At 47.5% G+C, this 17380-nt stretch overlaps 1 protein-coding gene across 1 annotated transcript in view; it reads left to right on the top strand.

Annotated features, from left to right (window-relative positions):
- Window positions 1-17380, top strand: part of RIT2 (Ras like without CAAX 2) — a 153146-nt gene that overhangs the window by 43877 nt on the left and 91889 nt on the right. The window contains exon 2 of the mRNA XM_077346396.1: window positions 9203-9259. Within this exon, the coding sequence (XP_077202511.1) occupies window positions 9203-9259 (57 nt within the window). The remainder of the gene's footprint in view (window positions 1-9202; window positions 9260-17380) is intronic.

The following is a 17380-nucleotide window of genomic DNA, read 5'->3' as shown; positions in this document are numbered from 1 at the left end:
ACCTTTGTGATCTGGGCCTCCATTGTCAGGGAGGCGTCCAGAATCACGCCTAGGTTCCTGGCAGAGTGAGCCGTAGAGAGCTGCACGCCATCCAGGGTAGGCAGGCGCGCTTCCTCGCATGGGCCCTTCCTACCTAGCCACAGGACCTCCGTCTTTGAAGGATTGAGCTTCAGACGACTCTGCTTGAGCCATCTCGTCACTGCTTCCAGGCAGCTGGCTAATGCTTCTGGGGGAGAGTCAGGGCGGCCATCCATCAGGAGGAAGAGCTGGGTGTCATCTGCATATTGATGGCAACCCAGCCCAAACATCCGTACCAGCTGTGCGAGAGGGCGCATGAAGATGTTGAATAGGATAGGAGAGAGGACCGCTCCTTGTGGGACTCCACAAGTAAGTTGCCGGCGGCCTGATGTTTTCTCTCCTATTGCAACCCTCTGTCCACGATCCTGGAGGAAGGAGATCAGCCATTGAAGGGCTGTCCCTTGTATTCCAGCATCACAAGATGTCATAGTCCCCTTGTATACGGCACTGGTCAGACCACACCTGGAGTACTGTGTGCAGTTCTGGAGGCCTCACTTCAAGAAGGACGTGGATAAAATGAAAGGGTACAGAGGAGAGCGACGAAGATGATCTGGGGCCAAGGGACCAAGCCCTATGAGGATAGGTTGAGGGACTTGGGAATGTTCAGCCTGGAGAAAAGGAGGTTTAGAGGGGACATGATAGCCCTCTTTAAGTATTTGAAAGGTTGTCACTTGGAGGAGGGCAGGATGCTGTTTCTGCTGGCTGCAGAGGAGAGGACACGCAGTAATGGGTTTAAACTTCAAGTACAACGATATAGGCTAGATATCAGGAAAAAACTTTTCACAGTCAGAGTAGTTCAGCAGTGGAATAGGCTGCCTAAGGAGGTGGTGAGCTCCCAGGGCCACCAAGAAACCACAGGTTTTCATGAAACCTGGTTGAGAAAGCCTGCCTTTCATGCATAAATGTCACACCATTTACTTGGAGAAAAGGGGGGGGGAAATACAAACTTATCCTGACCGTGCCACATCAACTTGCATTCACAAAGCTAAGCAGCCTCTTGCTAGTTATAGATCTCTAAAAGAGGCTTTTTGTTGTGGGTCAGAACGGGGGGGGGGGCAGTCTTGCAGAAAATAGCATTTAATCTATATTGATCTAAAAGTGCTTTATGGTGTTAGGGGTCACCATATTGCTGTTGTCACCGTCGTGTCCCTGGAGAAATAAAACAAGGTCATTTTGATCAGCCAAGCCCTTTAAAAGCCATAATGGGGCCTCTCCAAGATCAGCCGGTGAATTGGACAATGGGGTCCCCGTGCCTTCCGGAGTTTCCCCATCAACCGGCTCCTGTCTTTCTTTGTCCTCCTGCAAAATGGGAACGGTTCGAAAACTCTTCTCTTTGTGCGTGGCGAAGGGAAGGTCCATCCAACGAGGTCACGCTGGCTTTGTGTCGGGAATTCACAGAGAGAGGGAACGTGCGAGATTTCTGCCCAGGTGAATTTTGAGAAATGTGTGGAGGGGGAGAGTTAGAGAGACTTATTAATTCAGAGGTAGTCAAACTGCAGCCCTCCAGATGTCCATGGACTACAATACCCATGAGCCCCTGCCAGCATTCACTGGATTCTTTGCATTTCCAGTCAGTCATGATTTAGATCAGGGGTGGTCAAACTCCGGCCTTCCAGATGTCCATGGACTACAATTTGCTGGCAGGGGCTCATGGGAATTATTATTATTATTATTATTTCGATTTATTTCCCGCCACTCCCAAATGACTCGCGGCGGGTTACAATGTCTTAAAAAAACCATTAAAAGACTTTAAAATGTCACAACATGGCAGCACAATAATAAGATCCCCTTCCTACCCCCATTCCTAAAAAAAGGGGGGGTGGAGGAGAAGGAGGTCAACGATGTTCAAGAAGCCCGGGGGAGAGCAGTCGATGTCCCCCAGCAGCCCCAGCCTCAACCATAGACCTGGCGGAAGAGCTCTGTCTTGCAGGCCCTGCGGAACATTAAAGGGTCCCGCAGGGCCCGCAGCTCACCCGGGAGCTCATTCCACCAGGTGGGGGCCAGGACCGAAAAGGCCCTGGCCCTGGTCAAGGCTAGGCGTGCTTCCCTAGAATTGTAGTCTATGGACATCTGGAGGGCCGCAGTTTGACTACCTCTGCATTAATGTGTCCGTTCCCCCTCCCGCCAATCTCCAAACTCCTGCACTTCCTTCCCTATTGTAGTGACAGCTAAAAGGCAGTTCTGAGTTTATATTAGCAGCAAAGGCATCAATTGGGGCTCTAGTCCATTTCTACTGGCAGGGTGTTCATGATGCCGAATCAGACCACGAATCCGTCAGAGTCAGTGTTGTCTGCTCAGGCTGGCAGCAGCCATCCAGGACCGGCAGCTTAGGTCTTTCACGTGACCTCTTAACCTGATTTTCCCTGGAGATGACATGGGCTAAGGCTCGTAACACTGCATGCCTAGCGGATACTCTGCCTCTGAGCCATGCTCCCTTCGAGAGTTTTCTTTTTGGGTGTTTTTGTTCTCACCTTCAACCTGATGAAGAGTTCTTGTGAACGTGAAACCTCACACCCTATTGCGTGTCTTGCTTGTTTTGTTATCCCGGTTGACTTAGGGTGGTTTTCAAGAGACATTCAGAGGCTATTCAGGACTTAGGGTGGTTTTCAAGAGACATTCAGAGGCCATTCAGGGCCCTCCCTGAACCCCCACAATTATGCAGAGCCTGCAAAAGGGATACCCTCCACCAGGCATTTGCTGGAGGCCGACCGACCCAACAATGTCTGCTGCTCAACCCCTGACTCATCCCCCCTTACGCGACTGAATATGACCTACTTAAGGGTTCCGTTAAAAGTTGCTTTCTTTGTGGAACAATGTTTCTGTTGAAATAGGCTGTGTTATATGTTATGTTACGATTGATATATTTGTTATGATGTTCCACGTAATTACCCCATGACGTTTTCGCTAAACCACCCTGAGCAGTATGGAAGGGTGGTATAAAAATATAATAAAAATAAATAAATAAGTGTTTGATTTACTGAAGCTTACAGGTCAAAAGAAGAAGAAGAAGAGTTGGTTCTTATATGCTGCTTTTCTCTACCCAAAGGAGTCTCAAAGCAGCTTCCAATTGCCTTCCCTTTCCTCTCCCCACAACAGACACCCTGTGAGGTGGGTGAGGGTGAGAGAGCCCTGAGATTACTGAAGAAGAATAAGAGTTGGTTCTTATATGCCACTATTCTCTACCCAAAGGAGTCTCAAAGTGGCTTCCAATCGCCTTCCCTTTCTCTCCCCACAACAGACACCCTGTGAGGTGGGTGAGGGTGAGAGAGCCCTGATATTACTGAAGAAGAAGAAGAGCTGGTTCTTATATGCTGCTTTTCTCTACCCAAAGGAGTCTCCAAGTAGTTTACAATTGTCTCCCCTTTCCTCTCCCCACAACAAACACCCTGTGGGGTGGGTGAGGCTGATAGAGCCCTGAGATTCCTGCTTGGTCAGAACAGCTTTCTCAGTGTTGTGACCAGCCCAAGATCACCCAGCTGGCTCACCAGATTAGAATTCTACACTCGTAACCACTACACCAAGCTGGCTCTTTACAGGTCAGGCAATCAGATCAGAGGGCCCAGCTGCATCTAACCGCTACATATAATATTTACCATTTCAACGTAGTACAAAGAGATAACCATGAGCATTTTGCAGGCTCACCTAGCAAACCCAGAGTAAAAACAGGTAGGAAACGGGAAGGGACGGGTGAATCGGGGGAACCCTCCTCTACCATGGGGACACCGAAGGAGATGCACCTTTGGGCAGTGAAGGCTGGAACTCTGGATGCTGGTATTGCAAAGGCTGCCAATTCGTTACTTATGCTTCTTAATATTGATGTACTGTGTTGGTTTTAGAATCCCCGGGTATTATTTTTAGCCTATTTTGTATACCGCCCTGAGCCATATTGGGAGGGCAGTAAAAAAAAAAAAAGTTTAAAAGCAGAGATTGTGCATTAGCATTAAAATTTAAAGCATCAAACGCTGCCTCCCAGTCCCAGATTAAAAACAGCCCCAGAATCAGTTGGGGGGGGGGAGAGTGAGAGGAGGGAAATGCGACTAATTTATTTCTCTTAGGATCGGGGGGGGGGAGAAGCGATAGCCGAATGCCTTCTATAAATAGGCAAAACTTCCAAGTCTCATCCAACATTCATGAGCTCTTCTATATGATGCCTTGCAGATCCAGGTTTTCCGAAATGGCGGCAGCAATTAACTCAAAACTTCGTCTCTGCCCCGCCCCTTGGATACGATAAACACGCCATTTATTATAGTCATCCGCTTTTGCCTATTTATGAATTTCTTTCCACTCCCACCCGATGCCTGTACGTCGTTGACTCGTTTCACTTTAAAAGCTTCTTTAATACAGTGTCCTTTCCCGCCGCATACATAAATCAGACACAAGTGTCCCTAATTTATCGATGAATGCAGTTTGGAACTGGGGTTTATTATACTGATGAGTCCGAAAAAAAAGATGTCATCAGAAAGCAATTCCTCTATCGCCATATTATCATACTGCAGAGAGAGCACAGCATTATGAGGCTGTCTCTTTTTGAATCTAATTCCTTTGTTTAACATCAAACTAACAGCCCTGCTCTTACTTCAAGTGCCTTGTTTCAAAGGCTGGTAGCCCAGCAGCATCAGCCCTGGGGTCTAGAAGAAAATCAGAAAACCCATGCTGGCTCAGGCCATCGGCCCATCCAGTCCAACACTCTGGGTCACACAGGGGCCAAAACCCAGGTTACCATAAGAAGGACCACCAGCAAGGCCAGAATGCCAGAAGCCCTCCCAATCTTGCCCTCCCCCAAGCACTAAGAATACAGATCATCACCTCCCCTGACAGAATGTTCCATCTATGTTAAGAGCAACTCATGACCTCTGCTCTTAAGACTATAAAAGTCATGTTGGATCAGGCCAATCCACCAAGAATACAGAGCATCACTGAACCAGACATAAGAACATAAGACAAACCATGTTGGATCAGGCCAGTGGCCCATCCAGCCCAACACTCAGTATCACACAGTGGCCAAAACCCAGGTTGCATCAGGAGGTCCACCAGTGGGACCAGAGGCCCTCCCACTGTTGCCCTCCAAGCACCAAGGATACTGAACATCAGTGCCTAAAAAGAGTGTTGCATCTATTCCTTATAGCTAATAGCCACACATGGTCTTCTGCTCTTAAGAACGTAAGCGAAGCCATCTTGGATCAGGCCAACGATCCATCCAGTCCAACACTCTGTGTCACACAGGGGCTGAAACCTAGATGCCATCAGGAGGTCCAGCAGCAGGGCCAGAATGCCAGAAGCGTTCTCATTGTTGCCCCCCCCCCCAAAGCACTCAAAATGTAGAACATCATTGCCTCAGCGAAGCCATGTTGGATCAGGCCAGTGGCCCATCCAGTCCAACTTCAAACTCCTTCTTATCACCCTCTGGAGAGCCAGCTTGATGGCCTCTAATCTGGAGAACAGTGTTTGAGTCCCCATTCCTCCACGTGCAGCTAGCTGGGTGACCTTGGGTCAGTCCCAGTTCTCTTGGATCGTACCTTCACCAGAAATTTAGGCCAGATTTAATAGCACAGCTGAGGCACAATGGCTGCCTAAGATATGGTGTGTTTCATGAAGAAGACTTCATGACGTTTCAGCACCTCAGGTATTCATATTTGTTAAAGTTGCATCTCACACATCATTCAAGAAACTCTTAAACTCATCCTATTTCTTCTTCAAAACTACCTTAAAAGGTAAGCTAGGATGGGAGAAGATAAGCCTTCTCTTAACACTGGAACAAAGTGGGATTGGATGCCTAAGGAGGTGAGCTCCCTCTCACTGGTGGTCTTCAAGCAGTAGTTGAGCAGATAAAAGAAGGAAGAAAGGTAGAAGAAGAGTTGGTTCTTATATGCTGCTTTTCTCTACCCAAAGGAGGCTCAATGCAGCTTACAATCACCTTCCCTTTCCTCTCCCCACAACAGGCACCCTGTGAGGGAGGTGAGGCTTTGAGAGCCCTGATATTCCTGCTCGGTCAGAACAGCTCTATCAGTGCTGTGGGGAGCCCAAGGTCACCCAGCTGGTTTCATGTTGGAGAGTGCAAAATGAAACCCGGCTAGCAATATTAGAAGCCCACGTTCCTAACCACTATACTAAGTAGGTATTTATACCCGGCTTTTTACTTCCTGAGATCCAGTTTGGTGTAGTGGCATGCCAGGTTCAATTCTGCGCTCCCCCACATGCAACCAGCTGGTTGACCTTGGGTTTGCCACGGCACTGATAAAACTGTTCTGACCGGGCAGTGATATCAGCGCTCTCTCAGCCTCACCCACCTCACAGGGTGTCTGTTGTGGGGAGAGGAATGGGAAGGTGACTGTAAGCTGCTTTGAGCCTCCTTTGGGTAGGGAAAAGTGGCATATAAGAACCAACTCTTCTTCTTCTTCTTCTTCTTCTTCTTCTTCTTCTTCTTCTTCTTCTTCTTCTTCTTCTTCTTCTTCTTCTTCTTCTTCTTCTTCTTCTCACAGCGGCTTCCCTTCCTCTCCCTACAACAAACACCCTGGGAGATGAGGGGGGGTTGAGTGAGCTCTGACAGAATGACTCCGTGGGTATAGCTCCAAAAAGACTGCGACTAGCCCAAGGTTACTTAGCTGGCTACCTGTGTAGGGATGGGCTGTCTAACCCCATTCTCCAGATTACAGGATGCCACTTCTAACCTCTACACCAAGTAAAACTGTGTTTGCGACACAGAGGCACAGTGTCACCCCCCAAAAAAGAATGCATTTTTCAAACTTTGATAAAAGTTGGTTAAAAAAAGGCCAATGTATTTCTAGGCAAAGTTCATTTCTGTCGCAAAGTCCAGTGCAAGGAATGGCATTTCAGAGCCGATAAGATGGAAAGCAGTCCTGAAAATCGAGAAAGTGTAGTTCAGAATCCGCAGAGCCTGTATTGCAAATGAGCTTCTTTAAACCACGATCCATGTGGAGCAGTCATGAATTCCTAATGGCGTGCCTTAACAGTTATGTTTGTCCAGATTGCTGGTGCGATCATTTATTAACATGGCGATGAATGTTTAATCTTGGTGATCCGTAACCTTCGTGACCGTCTGGTTAACCCTCCGCTCGCTGAGACATGATCCAGAAAAGAAGGCGGCAATCTGTAGCATTAGCACAAAATTAAATTTCCAATTGGACACGGCCTGCCAGGATTGCTGCGTGAGACAATCATGCAAGGAATTAGCGGCACATTTCGGGAACGAACTCCAGCCCAGGGCTTTGAATAGTGACGGTATCAAAAATTATCCCGCTAAACAGATATTGGGTTGATTGTAGAGCTTTGAAACTGGTCTCCCTTTCTTTCCTTTTAATATCTGTTTGCAAGGACTTATCAGGTGACATCATTTATTGTTACTGTTATTACTATTTATTTGATTTCTAGTCTGCCCCTTCCTGCACAGCAGGCCCAAGAGCTACTTACAACATAGAATGTATACAAAAATTCAAAGCATAGACACATAGCATAAAACAATAGAGTGACCAGTGATTGTTATTTCTACCAGGTAAGAGTAAAGTTCCTGTAATTAAACTAGTAGGGTTATTCCTAGTACGCTTCTAGGTAACATTGTGTGTGAACGAGACCTTGGGGTACTTGTGGATTGTAAACTAAACATGAGCAGGCAGTGTGATGCAGCGGTAAAAAAGGCAAATGTCATTTTGGGCTGTATCAACAGGGGCATCACATCAAAATCACAAGATGTCATAGTCCCATTGTATACGGCACTGGTCAGACCACACCTGGAGTACTGTGTGCAGTTCTGGAGGCCTCACTTCAAGAAGGACCTAGATAAAATTGAAAGGGTACAGAGGAGAGTGACGAGGATGATCTGGGGCCAAGGGACCAAGCCCTATGAAGATAGGTTGAGGGACTTGGGAATATTCAGCCTGGAGAAAAGGAGGTTGAGAGGGGACATGATTGCCCTCTTTAAGTATTTGAAAGGTTGTCACTTGGAGGAGGGCAGGATGCTGTTCCCATTGGCTGCAGAGGAAAGGACACGCAGTAATGGGTTTAAACTACAAGTACAACGATATAGGCTTGATATCAGGAAAAAATTTTCACAGTCAGAGTAGTTCAGCAGTGGAATAGGATGCCTAAGGAGGTGGTGAGCTCCCCCTCACCGGCAGTCTTCAAGCAAAGGTTGGATACACACTTTTCTTGGATGCTTTAGGATGCTTAGGGCTAATCCTGCGTTGAGCAGGGGGTTGGACTAGATGGCCTGTGTGGCCCCTTCCAACTCTATGATTCTATGATTCAGTTAATTGAAATTCTGATTCCCCTGGTAGGGAGGGAGAGAGGGGGAAGGGGGACTCATTTTGGTGTCTTGCTGCTCATTTTGGCCTCAACCCCATGCCTCATGGAAGAGCGTCATTTTGCAGCTTTCAGGTGGTTTGCCATGTTGGTCTGAAGCAGCAAAACAAACCTAGAATCCAGCAGCACCTTTAAGACCAACAAGGTTTTCATGGAGGAATGAGCTTTCATGTGTACGCACACTTCCTTACCTACAATGCTGCGGAACGGAAGTAATCCGTTCATACTTATAGGCAAAGTGCAAGAGTAAATTTAAATACAGCATCATGAAAAGGGTTATCTCTAGAATTTGTTAACCATTTTCACCATGCTGTGTGTTAATTTATTCCAGGGGTGGTCAAACTGCGGCCCTCCAGATGTCCATGGACTACAATTCCCAGGAGCCCCCTGCCAGCAAACGCTGGCAGGGGGCTCCTGGGAATTGTAGTCCATGGACATCTGGAGGGCCGCAGTTTGACTACCCCTTCTCACACTTTGCAAATAGGTGGACAGCAATGTTCCCCCCTGGTTGGAATGTTCATGAGCATTCCAGTACACCCTAATTCTGTGAACCAAGATTCCAGCCCCACAAAAGCAATGCAAAGCTAATTGTTGTAAATAAATTGGGAGGCCTTGAGAAGATTCCTCACACACACACATACATGGACTGAGTTCGTGTGAGTTCTAATAAAGCAGGAATCTCTCCCAAGGAGTCTCACTGATTCAGCATTTCCCACAAATCCAACCATGCCATTGTGGCTTGACCCACATGCATGTTGTAAGGGCCAATAATGACTCAAGGCTTTGTTTTTTTTTAATGTCTTCCCAGCCATGACGATGCAGTTCATAAGCCATCGGTTCCCTGATTACCATGATCCCACCATTGGTAAGTTGAATCTACTTGGTTTCTTGGATTATGCTGCTGATACCTAGATAGAAACTGAATAGCCAATGGATTAAACTTTATTGAGGTTGTTGTTGCTGTTGGATTTGTATGACCATCACACCAAATATTGTGCTTTTTGGTCATCTAATTTAATCCTCTCCTCAATACATTAAATTTGAAGAGTTAAAGTTTCTGAACACATGGCTGCCCCATCTCTGCATGAAGATTTCCACTCTGGGTGAAGATTTCAACTCCAGGTGAGAGCCAGTGTGTTAAGAGCTGTTAAGAGTGGTGGCTTCTAATCTAGCAAGCTGGGTTTGATTTCCCACTCCTCCACATGGAACCAGGTGTGTGTCCTTGGGCTAGTCACAGTCCTGTTAGAGCTGTTCTCCCAGAGCAGCTCTATCAGAACTCTTTCAACCCACCTGCTTCACAGGGTTTCTGTTGTGGGGAGAGGAAGGGAAGAATGTAAGCTGCTTTGAGATTCCTCCGGGTACTGAAAAGAGGGGTATAAAAACCAACTCTTCTTCATAACACTGGGGAGAAATGTGTAATCATTTGTCTTTTGACTAATGGTTGTGATTGTTTTTCCGGAGGTGAACTTGAAATAGTTCTTGATGAACCTCAAATTACTAGACAGGAAAGTGAACAGGTTTGGAAATGGTGTTGTTGCTAAATTAAGGTGAGTGGATGCTGGGGAATTGAGTTTGGGAAATTGATGAAATTAGTTGAATGTTCCTTGGAAGCCTATTGTCCCAAAATATGCATCTCCCTGTGATGTAAGTCACTGGCTTGTCAGCTAATCCTTCTCACTCCTTCTAAACTAATTGTTTCAACTTTTCCTGGAGATTGACATCAATGTCAAACAGTGTCTCTGTGCTGTGATCTGGCTGATATCTATTTGTGTGTCATTTTGGCCAGGCTGCATTTAATACATGGTCTGGGCCCAGAGTATGTGAGGAACCACCTATCTAAACATGTCCCCTGGAGAGCATTACAATCAGACAGCACCCACTGGCTAAAGGTCCCCTTCCCCAAAGAAGTACACTTGACTTCCACCTGCTTGGTGGAAGGAGCTCCCAGAGGAGATCAGGGCCGTGATGGAGCTTACTGAGTTCTGCAGGGCCTGCAAAATGGAGCACTTCTACCAAGCTTTATGGGTGAGGCCAGCAGAAATACACCATACACATTTCATTGGGTCACCCTCCCTCGCTTCCATCATCCCCTCCTCTCTCTCTTTGAGAACGATAGTTGAAACAAACTGGTTATTAACAATTGATGATGATGATGTCATCCGTTCAGTCGTGTCCGACCCTCAGCGATTCTATAGGAAAGTCTCCACCATGCACCCCCATCTCTGACTGCTTCTTTTAGTTGGTTCATGGTCATCCCTGTATTGGCTGTGACCATGTTGAGCTAGCGGATCCTTTGGCGACCACGTTTCCTTTTGCCGCTGACCATGCCGAGCATTCATGATTTTTCTAGCGAGTTTGATCGCAGGATGTGTCCAAAGAAAGGGAGCTTCAGCCGTAATATCTTGCCTTCTAATGACATAATAACAATTAGTGAAACCCCTAAACTGATTTTTTTTTTTACTAAGCTTCAATAAATAGTGTGTATTTCTTGCTTTAATGTGATGGAACTGCTGTTACAGATTGAATGTTGTACACTGCCCTGAGACAGCTTGTCTGAGAGGGGTGGTATAAAAATTGAATGAATGAATATTTGAGATTATGTTCAGGGAAGGGTAAGGTAAAGGTAAAGGCATCCCCTGAATCTCAGGGCTCTCTCAGCCTCACCCACCTCACAGGGTGTCTGTTGTGGGGAGAGGAAAGGGGAGACAATTGTAAACTGCTTGGAGACTCCTTCGGGTAGAGAAAAGCAGCATATAAGAACCAACCCTTCTTCTTCTTCAGTAATATCAGGGCTCTCTCACCCTCACCCACCTCACAGGGTGTCTGTTGTGGGGTGAAGAAAGGCAAAGCGAATATAAGCTGCTTTGAGACTCCTTTGGGTAGAGAAAAGCAGCATATAAGAACCAACTCTTCTTCTGACCTGTAAAGGTAAAGGTAAAGGTATCCCCTGTGCAAGCACCGAGTCATGTCTGACCCTTGGGGTGACGCCCTCTAGCGTTTTCATGGCAGACTCAATACGGGGTGGTTTGCCAGTGCCTTCCCCAGTCATTACCGCTTACCCCCCAGCAAGCTGGGTACTCATTTTACCGACCTCGGAAGGATGGAAGGCTGAGTCAACCTTGAGCCGGCTGCTGGGATTGAACTCCCAGCCTCATGGGCAGAGCTTCAGACAGCATGTCTGCTGCCTTACCACTCTGCACCACAAGAGGCTCAGGGAAGGGTATTTATGGTTTTTCTATCTATAAACTGTCCCTCAATGAAAGGAGGGGGTCTGTCTGTTAACCCTATGCGGACGAGAGGCATGAATTTGGTGGTGAAGCAGGTCATGACAAGAGGGCTGGGGAGTACACCTCCTCTTTCAAAACAGGATCCAAACCTAAGGAAATTACAACCTTGAGACTCTTGATCTCTTCTCCATTCCGATAGTGGCAGTGGCCACTGTAGTCGTGCTGCCTTGTAAGGGGGTGTCATTGTCCATCAGACCCTTCCGTTTGAGCCTAGAGAGGCTGGGGGTTGTTATAAATTCCCCGCATCACCTTTAAAAGGGAACAGTGAGTAATGACCCCAGAGGTACCCTTCTGGATATCCACAGGGCACATCTATCATGTGGGATTAACATTGCGGAGTGTTCTGTGCTGACAGATGGCTGAAAGCAAACATTTATCTGGCTATAAAGGAGATCGCTTTAATGGAAGGGGGGAAGAAAGGAAAGAAAGAAATTTGGAAATAGCAGGTTTTTTTGCACCAGGTTTTCTTCCTGCTTTAACTGTTTCAGAATCACACAGAGCTGGAAGAGACCCACCGAGGGCCATCCACCTTCTCAGGGACTTTTAAAAAACACACTCCAGATGGGTGCTCATCTATTCCTAAAAACTTGCAATGCAGGAGACTTCACCACCCTCCGAATCAGCCTATATCAGCCCTGACCATGAGAAAATGCTTTCTAAGAGGAGGGCAACAAAGATGGTGAGGGGTTTGGAGACCAAGACATATGAAGAAAGGGGGAGCTTGGTCTGTTTAGCCTGGAGAGGAGACGACTGAGAGGGGATCTGATAGCTATCTTCAAGTATTTAAAAGGCTGCCATATAGAGGATGGAGCAGAGTTGTTCTCACTTGCCCCGGAGGGACAGACCAGAAATTAATTCAAAAGAAATTCCGTCTAAGCCAGGGTTCCTCCCCTAAGACTAGTCCCTTGATTCAACCTAGCTTATCATATTGTTATCCGTACACTATGGAAATAAATTATGGGCTGGACTCTTTATCTACATACCCGCACAGTCTGGTCCTAAGCTGCTGGACACTACTTCAGAGTAGGTTTGACAACTCTGGATGGGGAAATCTCTAGAGATTTGAGGGGTAGAGCCTAGGGAAGGTGTGATTTAGAGAAGGGAGGGTCAGCAGAAGGTCACAATGCCATATATTCTGCAGGGGGTTGGACTAGATGGCCTGTATGGCCCCTTCCAACTCTATGATTTTATGATTCTAATTCAGCTTCACCCAACAGCTCCTAGACATCCAGCTATTTCCCTCTTTTGAGAAAGTCTGAGTGATAAACTAGAACAGTAACCAAGACGGCCTTCTATTATTGTAATCTTTTATGCTTACTCTCCAGAAATGATAATCATCATTGGAGTAAACAGTATTATTAGAGACACAATTGCTTATACCCAGGAAGAGGGCATTTTCGCAGCATTTCCCATTAAAAGTCTCCAGCTAGGCCCCGTTATTGGGCAGAAGCGCAGTTGGAGGGGTACGTTCAGCAGAACGAAACTTCTTGCATCGCTTCCTGAACCATAGGCAATGCATATTTCTGAAGACCTCCCTTTGAGAAAATGAAATGGTATCCACTCTGCCTCTCGCATTTAATTGCACCGAGTCAGAGAAGCAATTTCCAAGTGCCAACAGAAGGCCCCTTCTCCTGGAACAAATGGGGTAAGAAGGACTGTTCACTCCGAGCAAATTATGTGGCTATCTTGTTGGTGCTTCCATTGTGGGAGAGACCGGGGAGGAGGAATCCAACATAGGGAGCTCCAAGGGGCTCAGCGGCCAGGTGAATAATCTCAAAATGAATGTGCAAGCCTGGGTAAAGGTAAAGGTAAAGGTATCCCCTGTGCAAGCACCGAGTCATGTCTGACCCTTGGGGTGACGCCCTCCAGCGTTTTCATGGCAGACTCAATACGGGGTGGTTTGCCAGTGCCTTCCCCAGTCATTACCGTTTACCCCCCAGCAAGCTGGGTACTCATTTTACCGACCTCGGAAGGATGGAAGGCTGAGTCAACCTTGAGCCGGCTGCTGGGATCGAACTCCCAGCCTCATGGGCAGAGCTTTCAGACTGCATATCTGCTGCCTTACCACCCTGCGCCACAAGAGGCTCCTTGCGCAAGCCTGGATATTCGATGGCAAATCAGAGGGCCGGTTGGGGTGATGACGCAGAAGGGGGATTGCCGGCCAAGCAGCACTGGAGTCTAGACACCTTTGGGTATTTTGGAAACAAAATATTTAGGCTCCTGTTCTATCAAGACTCCTGGATGCTTCTCAAACCCTGGAATAGCCTTTTTTTCAACCTGTGGAACATGGAGGAATCCCTGAAATATTTTTTCAGGTTTTGAGAAAAACCAGAATTGGTGACATGACATATTCAGAGAAGTGGGTGTGGACGTTAGATGCGGGCACAAACCACTCAATTGATGGTTTATTTACTGCTTCCATTGTGGGGAAATGGAGTAGGCCTGTAGAGCAACAGAGGAATTAGGCTCCAGTGACATCTAATGATCCCAGCAGCTGTCTGAATCTCTGAGAAAGGCTTGGCATCTTCTGAAGAACTCTTGAGCAACCACAGGCTTGGGAATCCCTGCTCTGGTCATTGAGCCCAGACGGGGAACCTGCTATCCTAAGAATTTTGGAACACTTAAAAATGAACTTTGTGATAAAACCATGATAGAATATTACAGTATATCTGGTGCTTCATGCTCTAAGTCAGTGGTCCCCAACCCCTGGTCCGGGGACCGGTACCGGTCCGTCGATCAGTTGGTACCGGTCCGCCGCTCCTCCTCCCCAGCTGCTGCCTCGGGGGCTGCCCTACCACTCTGCCGCTGGCTCACCTTTGGTTCTCTCCAGCGGCCACCATGTGCAGTGCCCCCCAGCGGGTGGTGGGAATTCAGTGGCGTCGGCGGGAAAGCAAGTGGAGCAGGGGCTCAGGCGGTGGCATCCCTCGGCAAAAGACTACCCCCCCCCCCGGGCCTCAGTAAAATTGTCAAGCATTGACTGGTCCCCAGTGATAAAAAGGTTGGGGACCACTGTTCTAAGTCAACATTTCCTTAACTCTGACTCTCTTGATCTGGAAATTCCAAATAGGGTTGTGGGCTTTGCCGTGATTTGGCCGCTTCACCAATCACCAAAGCCCAAGGCGGCCAGAGCCATGGCACAGTGGGGAGGCGCATCACCAAAGGCGGCACACCACCCAGCACCCACACGAAAGTGCAGAGCTCTGTGCCTCCATGAGGGCACTGGCTGGTGAACTACCACCATTCCTACCCTTCCCCTCCATCACTGGCCACCTCTGGCTTTGGTGACTGCCAAAGCGGTCGAACCACACCGAACCATGGAACCCTCATTCTAAATGAGAACAGACTGTATTATTTCAGCACCTTGAATGGAACTTTGCAAACCAGATGGTCACTTTGTCTCCAGAAGGAAATTGCAGAAGGAGAGGACAATTCAAATGAGAAGAAGAAGAAGAGCTGGTTATTATATGTTGCTTTTTTCTTTCAGAAGGAGTCTCTTTCCTCTCCCCACAATACACACCCTGTGAGGTGGGTGAGGCTGAGAGAGCCCTGATATCGCTGCTTGGTTAGAGCAGCTTTATCAGTGCCGTGGCGAGCCCAAGCTGGCTGGCTGCATGTGGGGGAGCGTGGAATCAAACCCGGCTTGCCAGAATAGAAGTTGGCACTCCTAACTGCTACACCAAGCTGGTTGGAGGAAGAGGAAGAAAGAAAGAGGGAGAAGGAGAGAGCAGCAAACAATTAAGGGCATGAGAATCCTTCCTGTTGAAGAAAGATTGAAAGGACTGTTTCCTTTCATAGGGGAAGAGGCCAGTGTGAAGATATGTGATGAAATAAGAGCAATGGTTGGCTGAGGAGCAGCAGCCAACACATCCCACTGAAAATTGAAAAGAAGTGGGTGTATATATATACACCAACAAGTTATTAGATGGATTCAAGTGGGTAGCCGTGTGGGTCTGAAGTAGCACAAAAAACTTTTGCTGGTCTTAAGGTGTTATTGTACTCAAGTCTTGTAGGAATTAGATTGCGGACCTAATTATCTCCCAAGATTCTTGCTGTCATCCTGTGAGACCATCTGCTCATGGGGTGGGCAGGTGGGCTGGTGGAGGAGATGCCGAGGAGATTTACAGGGCATGATGAGCAATAGGGTTGTGAGTGTCCTGCATAGTGCAGGGGGTTGAACTAGATGACCCAGGAGGTCCCTTCCAACTCTATGATTCTATGATTCTATGATTCTAGGGCAGGTGGGTGGGCTCAGAGCAGGGATGGTACCTGTTGGTGCTCACCTGGCTTCCTCCCTCCCTCCTTCCCTCCCACCAGGTGCTGGTCCTGAATAGGCTGCTGGGAGGCTCAGCAAAACGGAGTTCAGAGCCTGTGGTTGTGGGTTTTAATTCTGATATAGTAGCTGTGTTCCCGCCCTCCCCATTCCCATCAGAATCACCTGATCACTATGTCCCGCCCACCGAATGTGATTGCTTAAAATTTTTCCACTAATCCATGCACAAAATCTATATTTGCCAACATCCAATAGCTGTTCTACCTTTTGCATCTCCCCTTTTGGGGGCTTTCTCAATGTGTCAGAGATTGTGCTAACTTCCCAAGGACAGCTTTATCCCCCAATTGGAAGCAGTCTAACGTTTGCTTGGTGGCTTTCAAACAGTGCCTCTAATACAGTAATTTGCTCTGTAATGGCCGGAGAAAACACAGCTCAGCTTAGTGAATGCTGATGGGCCTATGAGGGAAATGTTGCCAGACAATGGTTGGTGGATGGGTAGATGGACAGCTGGAGGGATGGAATGTTTAATGAGTAGATGGATAGTTGAATGGAATGGTGGAAGGTAGATGGAACATGGGTAGGTGGGTGGGTGGGTGGGTGGGTGGGTGGATGGATTGGTGGGTGGATGGAATGGTGGGTGGGTAGAAGGATGGGTGGTGGACAGGTAGGTGGGTAGAAGAATGGATGGTGGACAGATAGGTGGGTAGAAGAATGGATGGATGGTTTGCTGGGCGGTTAGGTAGATGGATGGGTGGATAGATGAAATGTTGATTGGGTCAGTAGACCCGTGGGTGGAGGGATGGAACGGTGGGTGGATAGATGGATGGATGGAATGTTAGATAGATGGATCGAGGTCAAGTGGGTGAGTTGATGAATGGATGGATGGATTGGTGGGTGGGTGGATAGATGGATGTATCGATGAATGGAATGGTCAGTGGATGTGCAGATGGATTGGTGGAGGGATGGAATTATGGGTTGGTGGGTGAGTAGAGGAAGGGATGGAATGGTTGGCAGATGGGTGGATGTGTTAGAAGAGAAGCAGATTACGCTTGTTCTCAGTCTTCAGAGGTGGCTATGATGTAATTTCTGGCTAGACCGGTCAGCTCACTAAATCATCCTGTCTCTCTCTGAACCTCTACTGCTGCTCATTAGAAGTAGACAATTCTAGCAGAATTCTGGTCTACTTCCTGCTTCTTTTACAACACTCCTCCTCCCTTCACAGGGAACCCTCCATCTTTAGCACCGCAATGCACAGCATAGATCCACCAAGCTCATCTAGCTAAGCATAGAACAGTACTCTCCCTCAAATTTGCTCTATCCAGTAATGAATCTCCTACAACATATTGGATGGACAAAGTGCTGCCTGGGCTTCCTTCCATGTTTGTCATTTTTCTGACCAGAACTCACACAGTAGAGCATCTTTGCCACA

Source organism: Paroedura picta, chromosome 7 (genome assembly GCF_049243985.1).
Source record: "Paroedura picta isolate Pp20150507F chromosome 7, Ppicta_v3.0, whole genome shotgun sequence".
NCBI lineage: Eukaryota > Metazoa > Chordata > Lepidosauria > Squamata > Gekkonidae > Paroedura > Paroedura picta.
This window is presented reverse-complemented; position numbering and strand designations above follow the sequence as displayed.